Source organism: Zonotrichia albicollis, chromosome 8, assembly GCF_047830755.1.
Source record: "Zonotrichia albicollis isolate bZonAlb1 chromosome 8, bZonAlb1.hap1, whole genome shotgun sequence".
NCBI lineage: Eukaryota > Metazoa > Chordata > Aves > Passeriformes > Passerellidae > Zonotrichia > Zonotrichia albicollis.
In genome coordinates this window covers 2027005-2042907 of record NC_133826.1, presented here as the reverse complement: position 1 = coordinate 2042907, position 15903 = coordinate 2027005, and the positions used below count along the sequence as shown (strand labels likewise).

Genomic DNA, 15903 nt, shown 5'->3' with positions numbered 1-15903 from the left:
CTCATTCAACAGAGAAATCACCAAAGCACAGTTTTGTGTTTGTATTTTAAATACAGAGTTAGTATCAGCCAGGTCAGGGTGATTTTGAACAACTGAACAGAGTTTTCTGCACAAAGATTGAAAGAGAAAATAGCTGTGCTGTACATGGGATAAAATGGAATAAAACATCCTCTATCCCCCCTTGCCATCTCCTCTGCAGTGTGCAAGGGGGAGCCTCATTTCCTCCTCATCCCCTTCCAAACTCCCTCTACTCTGGGAAGCACCAACAGTGCTCCCAGGGCACTGGAATCCAGCTGGGAATGGGGAATCAGAAGGAACAGGCTCAAAAATCCACTTCCCTCTCCCTGGGCAGATCCAGGTTCTGCACATGAATTCTGCCCTCCTGGCATTATTCCCTGGGATTGGGGTGTGAGTGGGCAGCTGGGCTTCCTCCTGCTGTGAGCAGCACCTGGCACTGGGGTAAATCATCCTCTGGAATCCTGGAGTCACCAGGAATCACCACAGCCTGCTTCAGCCCTGCACCCTGCATTCACTTTGTCAATATCTGATGAAATACTCAAAAAGAAGGAAAAAAAACCCACCAGGGAAGGGACAGAACAGGGAACATGCAGTGAATCCTGCTGCAGCCAAAGCCAGGGAGGAGCTGAAGGGGGCAATCAACTCCCTGACCCTTTTTATTTCATTTTATCCCAAATCCAGCCATCAAAATGAAACCAAAATACCAGCAGTGCAGCGTGCCCCTGCTCCAGAGCCTGACCCAGCTCTGGGTGCAGAGTGAGGGCTCAGGGGCTCTCCCAAAGCCCCAGAGCAGCAGGTGATGGATGGGGCTCAGTTATTCCCCTGCTGGAACAGGGAACCATTATCAGCTCAGCACAATCCCCCCACTGAGCCTCCTCTGGCCCACCAAGGCCAGGGCAAGGCTCAGAGTTCACAGCAAACAGCTCCAGAGAGGGCTGGCAGCTCCCAACACTGCCCCATTGTCCCTCAGAGGGCACCTCACAGATGATTTCCTGTCACCAGGCTCTTCAGGACATCGGTTTTGGGACCAAAACCCTTCCCTGCTGCCTGGTGCAGATGAGTTATTAAACAGCAGCTCACAGGGACAGCAAACCAGGAGATCCCAACTCTCTTTTCCCCTCCTCAAACCTGCCCACGGCATCTGACAAAAATCCTCCCCAGAGAAAGAAAAATATTTAATTTTTTTTTAAGAGCGTCACACCAGGACACAGCACTAAAATACACTCTGAGAGTCTGGAGATTGATCCCTTGCAACAAGAAAACCCTGCAAGGCCAGGCTACCTCTGGGTCTGGGCTGGCAGCACCTCTTGAGGGTGAAGCTGATGTTGTCTGTGCGCAGGATCTGCCCCTTCAGGTGCTCCATGAGGTCCTTCAGGGATGCAAAGGATTTGTTGGAGCCATGGAGGAAGTACCCCCCCTTCTTCACCTCAATCTGGAAGTTCTTGTAGGGGCCTGAGTTATTCATCACCTGGAGGGGAGGGAAAAGAAAGGAAATAGGATCACTGGAGTGAAGGAATTGTTTGTAAATCAAAGCTTCCCAAAACCTTGGCATCACTGATCCCCTGCTCATAAGTCAAGGTCCTCCAATCAAACTGCAACAAAGCAGAAAAAAACCCAAAATTCCTGCAATTTTCACTCCCAGAAGGCTCAAAGAGAAGAGCAACAACATAAAGATGCAATCAAAGCTCAAATTACAGCTTTTTTTTTTTGTCTGCAGAGCCTGAGGTTATGCAGAAGTGTTGCCTCTTCTGGAGGAATTTTCTCTTTGTTTGGTCAAGAATTGCAGAATCTGGAGCAGGGTTTCAAAATCTCAATTTAAAAATGGCAGAACTCCCTCTCCCCCCCCAGACTGCTCAGCTGGGGTTGAGATCCCCCAGGTTCACTGGGGAAGGGCTGAACTCCTGAACTTCCCATGCCAGGAGCTCTCAGGATCTCCCCTCTGCAGCTTTGGGTCACCTCCCCCTTCCCCCTTTTCCAAGGGAAAATTCCTTTCTTGTTTTACTGTTAAAAGAGAGAGCTGATCATCTTTTTTTTTAAATAATATCTCCAGGAGATAAACCAAATATCAAATATCCCTTCCTGACTCACCATTGATTCCATGACCATTTTTTGCTAAGAGAAAGATTTATGTCGTTATAATTTTTTATATTATTTATTATCTATTATTTACTATTTATTTATTATGTATTATTATTCTTGTGTGAACACTTTAAATATCCTTCCAAACCAGCTGCAGGCTTCCAGCTGAGGGAATAAAATCCAGCAAGGGAATTAAAGCCATGCCCAGAAAGGCTCCAGGGAAGCAAGTGACAAATTCTCCAATGTGTGGAGAGCCTGGTTTAAGCATGGCTTAAAGAAAGAGGCCATGAAGGTGTTCAGCTGAGGGAAATATAGAAGCCTGCTGTAAAAGCAGCCTTTCCCAGGCTTGATCCTGTAAATAATTAGGTTCTCAGCCACCTTTTATATAAACAACAAGATTCTCAGGCCTTGGGAACTGGGAACAGACGGCCAGTCTGGGAATAGATATGAAGGTTTTGAGAACCTTCCATATCATGGTGTGAACACTGATCTTGGTTTCAGTAAACAAACTTCAGGTATTGTAAACAAAAGGAGGAGCTGAAGTTTTCTCTACAGCCTATCAGGAGCTCAGATTTTGCAATATGCATGAACTTAATTAACATGGTTATAAAAAGTGACTGATTGAGTGAATAAACGGGGTCAGAGGTGGTCGCTCCCTCACTTTGACAAAAATGCTCCATTTTTCTCACGTCCCTGCACAGTGTGACTGGGAGGAATGGAGCTAATTAATTTAATTTATCCCATTGGATTTAATTGTCACAGAGAAAAAGTGTGGGCCTTTGTCGGGGCCGAGCCATTTGTTGGTGAGGGGAGACTCAGACACTCAATATGAGTGATGAGCAAATTCCGTTTATTGAAGAGAGCATCAGACACTTATACAGCGAGTAATAAGCTTATGAATATTCTGTAAGCCAAGCAATCTATTGGTTAAACTATGCCATGAACTCTTCCTCATTCCTTAGGGGTTCCATCTCTCTTTTCTCATGTCTCTTTCACTGTTTGTTATCCTACCACAGCCAGGCCCAAGGACACTGTTATCTTGCAGGTGCCGGACTTGGAATTAGCCATGGTTTTGTACTTTTCCATTTTCTAGCAGCTAAATTGGAATCCCATTGGGAGAGAAGGCAGCAAGGGCTGGGAGGCAGAGCCAATTCCCTGCCCAGAGCTCAGGGAGGGTGCTCTGAGCACAAAGGGAGCGATTCCTGCTCACCTCAGAGCCCTCCAGGCAGGTGACAGTCATCAGGATGTGGTTGAAGTTGGTGCAGCTCCACCTCAGCACGTACATGCCCACCTCGTTGCCCTCCTGCCTCAGCTTGTTGATGGCATATTCCGTGCTGGAAGGGAATGGAGAGGGAGAAATTCAGCAAGGAGCGGCCAAAAATCTCATTTTGGGCTGGGACAGAGAGAGCAAAGCTCTGTTTGGGGGGTAAGAGCTACTTAGAAATGTTGGTGTTGTTATTGAAGTGGGATTTAAGGGTGCATGGCTCACACTGGGCTGCACAGAGCAAGGGAGGAAGGAGTTAATAAAGGGAATTCTGCATCCAACACTGAGCAGGTGAACTCCTGGATTTCTACAGTTTGCAGCTTAAATAAAGGGAATAAAGGGAATAAAGGGAATAAAGGGAAATAAAGGGAAATAAAAGAGAATAAAGGGAATAAAGGGAATAAAGTGAATAAAGGGAATAAAGGGAATAAAGTGAATAAAGGGAAAAAAAGGAGAATAAAGGAGAATAAAGGGAATAAAGGAAAATAAAGGGAATAATAAATAAATAAAAGGGATAATAATAAAATAAAAATAAATTAAAAAATGGATAAAATAATAAATAACAATCAAAATGTTCTCAATAAACAGGAAAGCCATAAAGGTTGGAATTCTACATCCAACCCTGTGCATTCCTGGGTTTCTACAGTTTGCAGCTTAAATAAAGGGAATAAAGGGACTAAAGGAAATAAAGGAAAAAAAGGGAAATAAAGGGAATAATAAATAAATAAAAATAAAGGGAATAATAAATAAATAACAATAAAGGGGATAATAATAAAATATAAATAAAGACAATGGATAAAATAATAAATAACAATCAATATCCCCAATAAATGGGAAAGCCATAAAGGTTGGAATTCTGTATCCAATCCTGTGCATTCCTGGATTTCTACATTTTGCAGCTTAAATAAAGGGAATAACGGGAATAAAGTGAATAAAGGGAAATAAAGGAAAATAAAGGAGAATAATAAATAAATAAATAAATAAATAAATAAAAAGGGAATAATAAATAAATAACAATAAAGGGGATGATAATAATAAAATAAAAATAAATAAAGACAATGGATAAAATAATAAATAACAATCAAAATGTTCTCAATAAAGGTTGGAATTCTGCATCCAACACTGTGCAGGTGAACTCCTGGATTTCTACACTTTGCAGCTTAAATAAAGGGAATAAAGTGAATAAAGGGAATAAAGGGAAATAAAGGAGAATAATAAATAAATAAAAATAAAGGGAATAATAAATAAATAACAATAAAGGGGATGATAATAATAAAATAAAAATAAAGAAAGACAATGGATAAAATAATAAATAACAATCAAAATGGTCTCAATAAAGGAGAAAGCCATAAAGGTTGGAATTCTGCATCCAACCCTGTGCATTCCTGGATTTCTACAGTTTGCAGCTTAAATAAAGGGAATAAAGGGAATAAAGGGAATAAAGGGAATAAAGGAAAAAAAAGGGAAATAAAGGGAATAATAAATAAATAAAAATAAAGGGAATAATCATAAAAGAAAAATAATAAATTAAAATAAAATAATTAATAAGAATCGAAATTTTCCCAATAAAGGGAAAAGCCACAAAGGTGGGTGGAGGGAGGAGAATTCCTTTGGGTGTTTAAAAACCCAAGGCTTTGCTCATCCATTCAAGGACTGGGCTGAGTGTAGAGACACTTCCACTCTCTACCTAAAACATTCCCATGTGTCCATGGAGAAAACTCTCAGAACACTCCTTCAGTGCAGAAACACTGAGTTTATAGATGAGAAAGGAGAGAAACACTCATTTTTTCCTTTAATAAAATGAAATTTTGGTAAACCACCACTCACCCAAACCCAAATTTCCTCAGTGGATTCACCGTGAGAGGAATTAGCAAAAACAAAACCCCAAAATGCAGAAGGGACTGAGCAGATGGGTTCATGAACCCCAAAATGAGAGGGACTGAGCAGATGTGCCCATAACCCCAAAATGAATGAGGAACTGACCAGATGGATCCATAAACCCCAAAATGCAGAGGGACTGACCAGATGTGCCCATAACCCCAAAATGAAGGAGGAACTGACCAGATGGGCCCATAACCCCAAAACACAGGAGGAACTGACCAGATGAGTCCATGAACCCCAAAATGAATGAGGAACTGACCTGATGTGCCCATAACCCCAAAATGCAGAGGGACTGAGCAGATGAGCCCAAAATGAAGAGGGATTGACCAGATGGGCCCATAAACCCCAAAATGCACAGGGACTGACCAGAAGGGCCCATAACCCCAAAATGCAGGAAGGACTGACCAGATGGATCCATAAACCCCAAAATGCAGAGGAACTGACCAGATGTGCCCATAACTCCAAAATGCAGGAAGGACTGACCAGATGAGCCCAAAATGAAGAGGGATTGACCAGATGGATCCATAAACCCCAAAATGCAGAGGGACTGACCAGATGTGCCCATAACCCCAAAATGAGAGGGACTGACCAGATGTGCCCATAACCCCAAAATGCAGGAAGGACTGACCAGATGTGCCCATAACCCCAAAATGAAGGAGGAACTGACCAGATGGGTTCATGAACCCCAAAAAGCAGAAGGACTGACCAGATGGGTTCATGAACCCCAAAATGCAGAGGGACTGACCAGATGGGCTCAAAATGCAGAAGGGACTGAGCAGATGTGCCCATAAACCCCAAAATGCAGAGGGACTGATCAGATGGGACCATGAACCCTGAAATTCAGATGGGACTGACCAGATGTGCCCATAAACCCCAAAATGAGAGAGACTGACCAGATGGGCCTACAAACCCCAAAAGGCAGGAATGACTGACCAGATGTGCCCATAACCCCAAAATGAAGGAGGAAGGGACCAGATGGGCCCATAACCCCAAAATACAGGAAGGACTGACCAGATGTGCCCAAAATGCAGGAAGGACTGACCAGAAGGGCCCATAACCCCAAAAAGCAGAGGGACTGACCAGATGTGCCCATAACCCCAAAATGCACAGGGACTGACCAGATGGATCCATAAACCCCAAAATGCACAGGGACTGACCAGATGTGCCCATAACCCCAAAATGCACAGGGACTGACCAGAAGGGCCCATAACCCCACAATGCAGGAAGGACTGACCAGATGGGCCCAAAATGAAGAGGGACTGAGCAGATGTGCCCATAACCCCAAAACGCAGGAATGACTGACCAGATGAGCCCAAAATGCAGAGGGACTGACCAGATGTGCCCATAACCCCAAAATGCAGGAAGGACTGACCAGATGTGCCCATAACCCCAAAATGCAGAGGGACTGACCAGATGTGCCCATAACCCCAAAATGCAGGAATGACTGACCAGATGAGCCCAAAATGCACAGGGACTGACCAGAAGGGCCCATAACCCCAAAATGCAGGAAGGACTGACCAGATGTGCCCATAACCCCAAAAGGCAGGAAGGACTGACCAGATGTGCCCATAACCCCAAAATGCAGGAATGACTGACCAGATGTGCCCATAACCCCAAAATGCAGGAAGGACTGACCAGATGAGCCCAAAATGAAGAGGGACTGAGCAGATGGGCCTACAAACCCCAAAATGCACGAAGGACTGACCAGATGTGCCCATAACCCCAAAAGGCAGGAAGGACTGACCAGAAGGGCCCATAACCCCAAAAGCAGAAGGACTGACCAGATGGGGCCGTGGCAGCCGTTCTTGATGTTGTGCTGGATGAGGGGAGGAGCCACGTCGGTGCACAGGTAGTGGTGGGCGTCCGCAGTGAGCCTGAAGTAGCCGTCGACCAGCGAGGTGAAGGACAGCGCCTCGGCGTGCGAGCCCAGCCGCAGCTCCTGCAGCACAGCAACACCAGTCAGCTTTAAAAACACAATCACACAATCACAGCATCACAGAATCACAGAAATTCTAGGCTGGAAGAGACCTGTAAGATCATCGAGTCCAACCCATGTTCTAACACCTCAACTAGATCATGGCACCAAGGGCCACATCCAGTGTTTTTTTAAACACATTGAGGGATGGTGACTCTACCACCTCCCTGGGTAGATGATTGTAGTAAACCCCTCAGGTTTAGCCAGGGCCCCTTGGAGAATAGAATGCTGACACAGCGGCAAAGAAGTTTCCTGTCCCCAGGGACATCCGCCTTGTACCTTATCCCTATAGCCATGGAAGGCAATATTGTGTTAAACCCTACCATTGGTCACTTATGGTCACTCTAACACCTTTGCCATGGTCAGGATTGGATCCAGGCCAAGGGTATAAAAGTAGCATACTGTACCCCTACTAACTGGGAAGAAGAAGAGCTGAGACCCTTCACAGACCCTACAATAAATCCATACTCGTGGAACAGCCAGCGTCTTCTGCTTCTCCTCTCTCTACCGTCTGCTGGAGCCTTAGGCCAAGGGAAAAGCTACCTAGCAAGCAAAGCTGAAATCACAAGAGCTGCCTAATCACTAAGAGCTGAATATTCCCTGCTTGCTAGGGGCTGTCCCATGGCCTTGGTCTGAGAGCGAGCTGGCTTCTGGCACCCAGTGCCCTTGGGGACTGAGCTCTGGAGCTGGAACAGCTTGCATAGGATACGACCAAGCTAGGCTCATTTAGATGATTCCAGTATTTGACCACTCTTTCTGTAAAATACCTCCTCCTTAATTCTAGCCTGTATCTCCCTTGGTGCAGCATGAGACTGTGTTCTCTTGTTCTGTCTGTTGTTGCCTGGAGAAAGAGACCAACCCCCAGCTCAGCACAGCCACCCTTCAGGAAGCTGAAGAGAGTGATAAGGTCATCTGTGCATGGGTGTGAACGGCCCTGGATCTGGCTGGCTGGTGAGGGGCGAAGGGCAGCACCCCTGCACATCCAAAACCAGCCCCCCTCGGCGTCCTGGCCTCGGGCTGAGCTGGGGGATAGCTCGGAGCAGCGCGGTGAGAGACGAATTAGGAGGCGACCACTTGCTGGGGGTAAACTGTGGGTTTATTACAGAAGGACCAACAAGGAGGGGAAACACCCAGCAAATGGCACCGAACAAGGGGTGGGAGAGGGTTTTAAGGGAAAAGGGGGGGAAAAGGCAGGGAAACCCAGCTAACCAATAGTAATACATATTTGGAGGTATGAAACATAACTGATATACCAAAGTAACCAACTGTTATAAATCATAGAAGGGGCTCCGGGGCTACAGCCAACCATAACTCCCAGAGAAAAGAAAATTCTCGAAACCTGGGAGGAGAAAAAGGGGTGATTGACTGGGCCCAAGGAGGAGACAACTTTCACTTTATAAGAGAAACCAAGGGAGGAGCAGTTTCATTTCGGCAACTAAGACCAGCGAGGTTTCCATAGCAACCTAACTGACAGGGTAGCAGCAGGAAGTCCTGGGAAAGGAAGAAACCATTTAATACAGAAAATGGGGGATCAAACTGACAAACTTAAGAACACACCACAGCAGTCATCCCTGAGTCTCCTTTTCTCCAGGCTGAACAACCCCATCTCCCTCAGTCGTTCCTCACATGGTTTGTGCTCCAAGCCCCTCACCAGCCTCGCTGCTCTCCTTTGGACACGCTCAAGCATCTCAATGTCCCTCCTAAAGTGAGGGCCCAGCACTGGATGCAATACTCCAGGTGAGGCCTCACCAGTGCTGAGTACAGGGGCAGGATGAGCTCCCTGCTCCTGCTGCCACACTGTTCTTTATTGAAGTCTGAGGGAGAGACCCACCTTGCACTGATCAGCATCACTCCGCTTTATTCATCAATCAATCACCTTTTATAACAGTGTTAATTCACTTCATGCAGGGAATTAAGTGATCCACCTGGGAATCAAGTGATTCACCTGAGAATTAAAGTGATCTAGTAGGGAATTAAGTGACCCACCCAGGGAATTAAGTGATCCAGCAGGGAATAAAACGATCCAGCAGGGAATTAAGTGATCCAGCAGGGAATTAATTAAATGATCCAGCAGGGAATTAATTAAATGATCCAGCAGGAAATTAAATGATGCAGCAGGGAACTAAATTATCCACCCAGGGAATTAAGTGATCCACCAGGGAATTAAATGATACACCTGGGAATTAAAGTGATCTAGTAGGGAATTAAGTGATCCAGCAGGGAATTAAATGATCCACCCAGGGAATTAATTAAATGATCCAGCAGGGAATTAATTAAATTATCCACCCAGGGAATTAAATGATCCAGCAGGGAATGAAGTGACCCAGCAGGGAATTAAGTGATCTACCAGGGAATTAATGAAATGTCCCAGCAGGGAATGAAGTGACCCAGCAGGGAATTAAGTGACCCACCAAGGAATTAAATTATCCACCCAGGAAATTAAATGATCCACCCAGGGAATTAAATGATCCAGCAGGGAATGAAGCGACCCAGCAGGGAATTAATTAAATGATCCACCCAGGGAATTAAGTGATCCAACAGGGAATAAAATGATCCAGCAGGGAATGAAGTGACCCAGCAGGGAATTAAGTGATCCACCAGGGAATTAAAGTGATCTAGTAGGGAATTAAGTGATCCAGCAGGGAATTAATTAAATGATCCAGCAGGGAATTAATTAAATGATCTACTGATGAATTAAATGATCCAGCAGGGAATTAAGTGATCCACTAAGGAATTAATTAAGTGATCCACCATGGAATTCATTAAATTATGCAGTAGAAATTAAATAATCACCAGGGAATTAAGTGATCCAGCAGGGAATTAAATTATCTACCAGGGAATTAAATGATCCACCAGGGAATTAATTAAATGATCCAGCAGGGAATTAACTGATCCACTAGGGAATTAAATGATCCAGAAGGGAATTAAATTATCCCAAAGGGAATTAAATTATCCACCCAGGGAATTAAATGATCCACCAGGGAATTAAATGATCCACCTGGAAATTCAAGTGATCTAGTAGGGAATTAAGTGACCCACCATGGAATTAATTAAATTATCTACTGATGAATTAAATGATCCAGCAGGGAATTAAGTGATCCACTAAGGAATTAATTAAGTGATCCACCAGGGAATTCATTAAATTATGCAGTAGAAATTAAATAATCACCAAGGAATTAAGTGATCCAGCAGGGAATTAATTAAATGATCCACCTGGGAATTATTTAAATGATCCACCAGGGAATTAAATTATCCACCCAGGGAATTAAATGATCCAGCAGGGAATTAAACGATCCAGCAGGGAATTAACTGATCCACTCGGGAATTAAATGATCCACTAGGGAATTACATTATCCAAAAGGGAATTAAGTGATCCAGCAGGGAATTAAGTGATCCACCAGGGAATTAAGTGATCCACCTGGGAATTAAAGTGATCTAGTAGGGAATTAATGACCCACCCAGGGAATTAAGTGATCCAGCAGGGAATAAAATGATCCAGCAGGGAATTAAGTGATCCAGCAAGAAATTAAATGATCCACCAGGGAATTAATTAAATGATCCACCCAGGGAATTAAGTGATCCACCTGGGAATTAAAGTGATCTAGTAGGGAATGAAGTGACCCAGCAGGGAATTAATTAAATGATCCAGCAGGGAATTAAGTGATCCAGCAGGGACTGAATGAAATGTCCCAGTGGGGAATGAAGTGATCCAGCAGGGAATTAAGTGACGCACCAGGGAATTAAATGATCCACCCAGGGAATTAAATGATCCAGCAGGGAATGAAGTGACCCAGCAGGGACTGAATGAAATGTCCCAGTGGGGAATGAAGTGATCCAGCAGGGAATTAAGTGACCCACCAGGGAATTAAATGATCCACCCAGGGAATTAAATTATCCAGCAGGGAATTAAATGATCCCCCCAGGGAATTAAGTGATCTACCAGGGAATGAAATGACCCAGCAGGGAATGAATGAAATGTCCCAGTGGGGAATGAAGTGACCCAGCAGGGAATTAATTAAATTAAATGTCCCAGCAGGGACTGAATGAAATGCCCAGCAGGGACTGCAGCCCCAGCTGAGGAGCAGCCCCCAGCTCAGTTTGTGTGAGGTTTGAACCCTCCCTGATCCCTGCACACCCACCATCCTCCTGTTGTCCTGCTTGTAGATGCTGACGGTGGCGTCCCTGATGACGATGTGCGTGATCTCGGGGAAGTAGGAGAAGCTGTTCCAGGCCTCCCGCAGGCCCTGCTTCTCCTCCTCCTTCTTCCCTCTGCCCTCAGACTTCTTCTTCTTCTCCTTCTCCGCCTGCACGGGCTGCAAAGGCAGTGCGATAAAGCTGCAGGTCAGATTTAGCACAGTGATTCTACTCGAAACCAAAAATTCAGTCCAGAACAATAATATAGATGAATTACTTATTAATTAGAATTTTAGGACAGAATCATTATAAGAATTATAACATTAAACTCAATTATAGAATATAAAATACAGAATATAATGTATTGTAATAAGTTTAAAATACAGAATATAATGTATTGTAATAAGTTCATTATAAACCAAAAATTCATTCTACAATAGCGATAGAAATTAATTATGCACTAGTTACAATTATAAACAATAATTATTATATAAATGATAAAATTAATCTAAATTATAGAATAATAAAAATAATTGTTACTTAGATTTATATAGTTACTATATAGATTATAAAAATCTAAATTATAGAGTAATAATGTCAAATATATAATATCACGTATTGCAATACAGTTACTCTAAACCAAAAATTCATTCTAGAACAATAATATAGATGAATTACTTATTAATTAGAATTGTAGGACAGAATTATTATAAAAATTATAACATTAAACTCAATTATAGAAATACAGAATATACTGTATTGTAATACGCGTACTCGAAACCAAAACCTCATTCTAGAATAGCAATAGAAATTAATTATGCACTAGTTACAATTATAAGCAATAATTATTTGTTAGTTAGATTTATATAGTTACTATATAGATTATAAAATTAATCTAAATTATAGAAAAATAATGGCAAATATATAATATCACGTATTGCAATACAGTTACGCTAAACCAAAAGTTCATTCTAGAATAGCAATAGAAATTAATTATTCACTAGTTACAATTATAAGCAATAATTATTTGTTAGTTAGATTTATATAGTTACTATACAGATTATAAAATTAATCTAAATTATAGAAAAATAATGTCAAATATATAATATCATGTATTGCAATACAGTTACTCTAAACCAAAAGTTCATTCTAGAATAGCAATAGAAAATGATTTATGTATTAGTCACAATTATAAAAAATAATTATTATATAAATTATAACATTAATCTAAATTATAGAAAAATAAAAATAATTATTTGTTAGTTAGATTTATATAGTGACTATATAAATTATAAAATTAATCTAAATTATAGAATAATAATGTCAAATATATAATATCATGTATTGCAATACAGTTACTCTAAACCAAAAATTCATTCTAGAATAGCAACAGAAATTAATTATGCACTAGTTACAATTATAAGCAATAATTATTATATAAATGATAACATTAATCTTAATTATAGAATAATAAAAATAATTATTTGTTAGTTAGATTTATATAGAGACTATATAAATGATAAAATTAATCTAAATTATAGAATAATAATGGCAAATATATAATATCACGTATTGCAATACAGTTACTCTAAACCAAAAATTCATTCTACAACAATAATATAGATGAATTACTTATTAATTAGAATTTTAGGACAGAATTATTATAAAAATTATAACATAAACTCAATTATAGAATATAAAATACAGAATATACTGTATTGTAATACGTTTACTCTAAACCAAAAATTCATTCTAGAATAGCAACAGAAATTAATCATGCTCTAGTTACAATTATAAACAATAATTATTATATAAATGATAAAATTAATCTATATTATAGAAAAATAAAAATAATTATTTGTTAGTTAGATTTATATAGTTACTATATAAATTATAAAATTAATCTAAATTATAAAAAAATAATGGCAAATATATAATATCACGTATTGCAATACAGTTACTCTAAACCAAAAATTCATTCTAGAACAATAATATAGATGAATTACTTATTAATTAGAATTTTAGGACAGAATTATTACAAAAATTATAACATTAAACTCAATTATAGAATATAAAATACAGAATATAATGTATTGTAATAAGTTTACTCTAAACCAAAAATTTATTCTAGAATAGCAATATAAATTAATTATGCATTAGTTACAATTATAAGCAATAATTATTTGTTAGTTAGATTTATATAGTTACTATATAAATTATAAAATTAATCTAAATTATAGAATAATAATGGCAAATATATAATATCATGTATTGCAATACAGTTACTCTAAACCAAAAGTTCATTCTAGAATAGCAATAGAAAATTAATTATGTATTAGTAACAATTATAAACAATAATTATTATATAAATGATAAAATTAATCTAAATTATAGACAAATAAAATAATTATTTGTTAGTTAGATTTATATAGTTACTATATAGATTATAAAATTAATCTAAATTATAGAATAATAATGTCAAATATATCGTATAATGCATTGCAATACAGTTACTCTAAACCAAAAATTCATTCTAGAACAATAACATAGATTAATTACTTATTAATTAGAATTTTAGGACAGAATTATTACAAAAATTATAACATTAAACTCAATTATAGAATATAAAATACAGAAGATACTGTATTGTAATACGTTTACTCTAAACCAAAAATTCATTCTTATTAGAATAGCGACAGAAATTAATTATGCACTACGTACAACTATAAGCAATAATTATTTGTTAGTTAGATTTATATAGTTACTATATAAATTATAAAATTAATCTAAATTATAGAAAAATAATGGCAAATATATAATATCATGTATTGCAATACAGTTACTCTAAACCAAAAATTCATTCTAGAATAGCGACAGAAATTAATTATGCACTAGTTACAATTATAAACATTAATTATTATAGAAATGATAAAATTAATCTAAATTATAGAAAAATAAAAATAAATACTTGTTAGTTAGATTTATATAGTTACTATATAGATTATAAAATTAATCTAAATTAGAGAAAAATAATGGCAAATATATAATATCATGTATTGCAATACAGTTACTCTAAACCAAAAGTTCATTCTAGAATAGCGATAGAAATTAATTATGCACTAGTTACAATTATAGGCAGTAATTATTATATAAATGATAACATTAATCTAAATTATAGAAAAATAAAAATAATTATTTGTCAGTTAGATTTATATAGTTACTATATAAATTATAAAATTAATCTAAATTATAGAATAATAATGGCAAATATATAATATCATGTATTGCAATACAGTTACTCTAAACCAAAAATTCATTCTAGAACAATAACATAGATTAATTACTTATTAATTAGAATTTTAGGACAGAGTTATTACAAAAATTATAACATTAAACTCAATTATAGAATATAAAATACAGAATATAATGTATTGTAATACGTTTACTCGAAACCAAAAATTCATTCTAGAATAGCAACAGAAATTAATTATGCACTAGTTACAATTATAAGCAATAATTATTTGTTAATTAGATTTATATAGTTACTATATAAATTATAAAATTAATCTAAATTATAGAATAATAATGTCAAATATATAAGATCATGCATTGCAATACAGTTACTCTAAATCAAAAATTCATTCTAGAATAGCAACAGAAATTAATTATGCACTAGTTACAATTATAAACAATAATTATTATATAAATGATAAAATTAATCTATATTATAAAATAATAAAAATAACTATTTGTTAGTTAGATTTATATAGTTATTATATAAATGATAAAATTAATCTAAATTATAGAATAATAATGGCAAATATATAATATCATGCATTGCAATACAGTTACTCTAAACCAAAAGTTCATTCTAGAACAATAACATAGATGAATTACTTATTAATTAGAATTTTAGGACAGATTTATTATAAAAATTATAACATTAAACTCACTTATAGAAATATAGAATATACTGTATTGTAATACGTTTACTCTAAACCAAAAATTCATTCCAGAATAGCGATAGAAATTAATTATGTATTAGTTACAATTATAAGCAATAATTATTTGTTACTTAGATTTATATAGTTACTATATAGATTATAAAATTAATCTAAATTATAGAATAATAATGGCAAATATATAATATCATGTATTGCAATACAGTTACTCTAAACCAAAAGTTCATTCTAGAATAGCGATAGAAATTAATAATGCACTAGTTACAATTATGAACAATAATTATTATATAAATTATAACATTAATCTAAATTGTAGAATAATAAAAATAATTATTTGTTAGTTAGATTTATATAGTTATTATAGAAAATATAAAATTAATCTAAATTATAGAATAATAATGGCAAATATAGTATATCATGTATTGCAATACAGTTACTCTAAACCAAAAATTCATTCTAGAACAATAATATAGATGAATTACTTATTAATTAGAATTTTAGGACAGAATTATTATAAAAATTATAACATTAATCTCAATTATAGAATATAAAATACAGAATATACTGTATTGTAATACGTTTACTCTAAA

The 15903-nt window shown here is 37.7% G+C and overlaps 1 protein-coding gene across 15 annotated transcripts in view; it reads right to left on the bottom strand.

The window, feature by feature from the left end:
* JAK1 (Janus kinase 1) overlaps nt 1-15903 on the bottom strand; it is a 72490-nt gene that overhangs the window by 16118 nt on the left and 40469 nt on the right. For all 15 annotated transcript variants that reach the window (XR_012581233.1, XR_012581236.1, XR_012581235.1 and 12 more), the window contains exons 8-11: nt 11357-11530; nt 7024-7181; nt 3308-3431; nt 1300-1486 (exon numbers count right to left, since the gene is read on the bottom strand). Coding sequence is in view for 2 of the 15 variants with exons in the window: in XM_074545621.1 (XP_074401722.1) it covers nt 1300-1486; nt 3308-3431; nt 7024-7181; nt 11357-11530 (643 nt within the window). In the remaining 13 variants the exon portion in view is untranslated. The remainder of the gene's footprint in view (nt 1-1299; nt 1487-3307; nt 3432-7023; nt 7182-11356; nt 11531-15903) is intronic.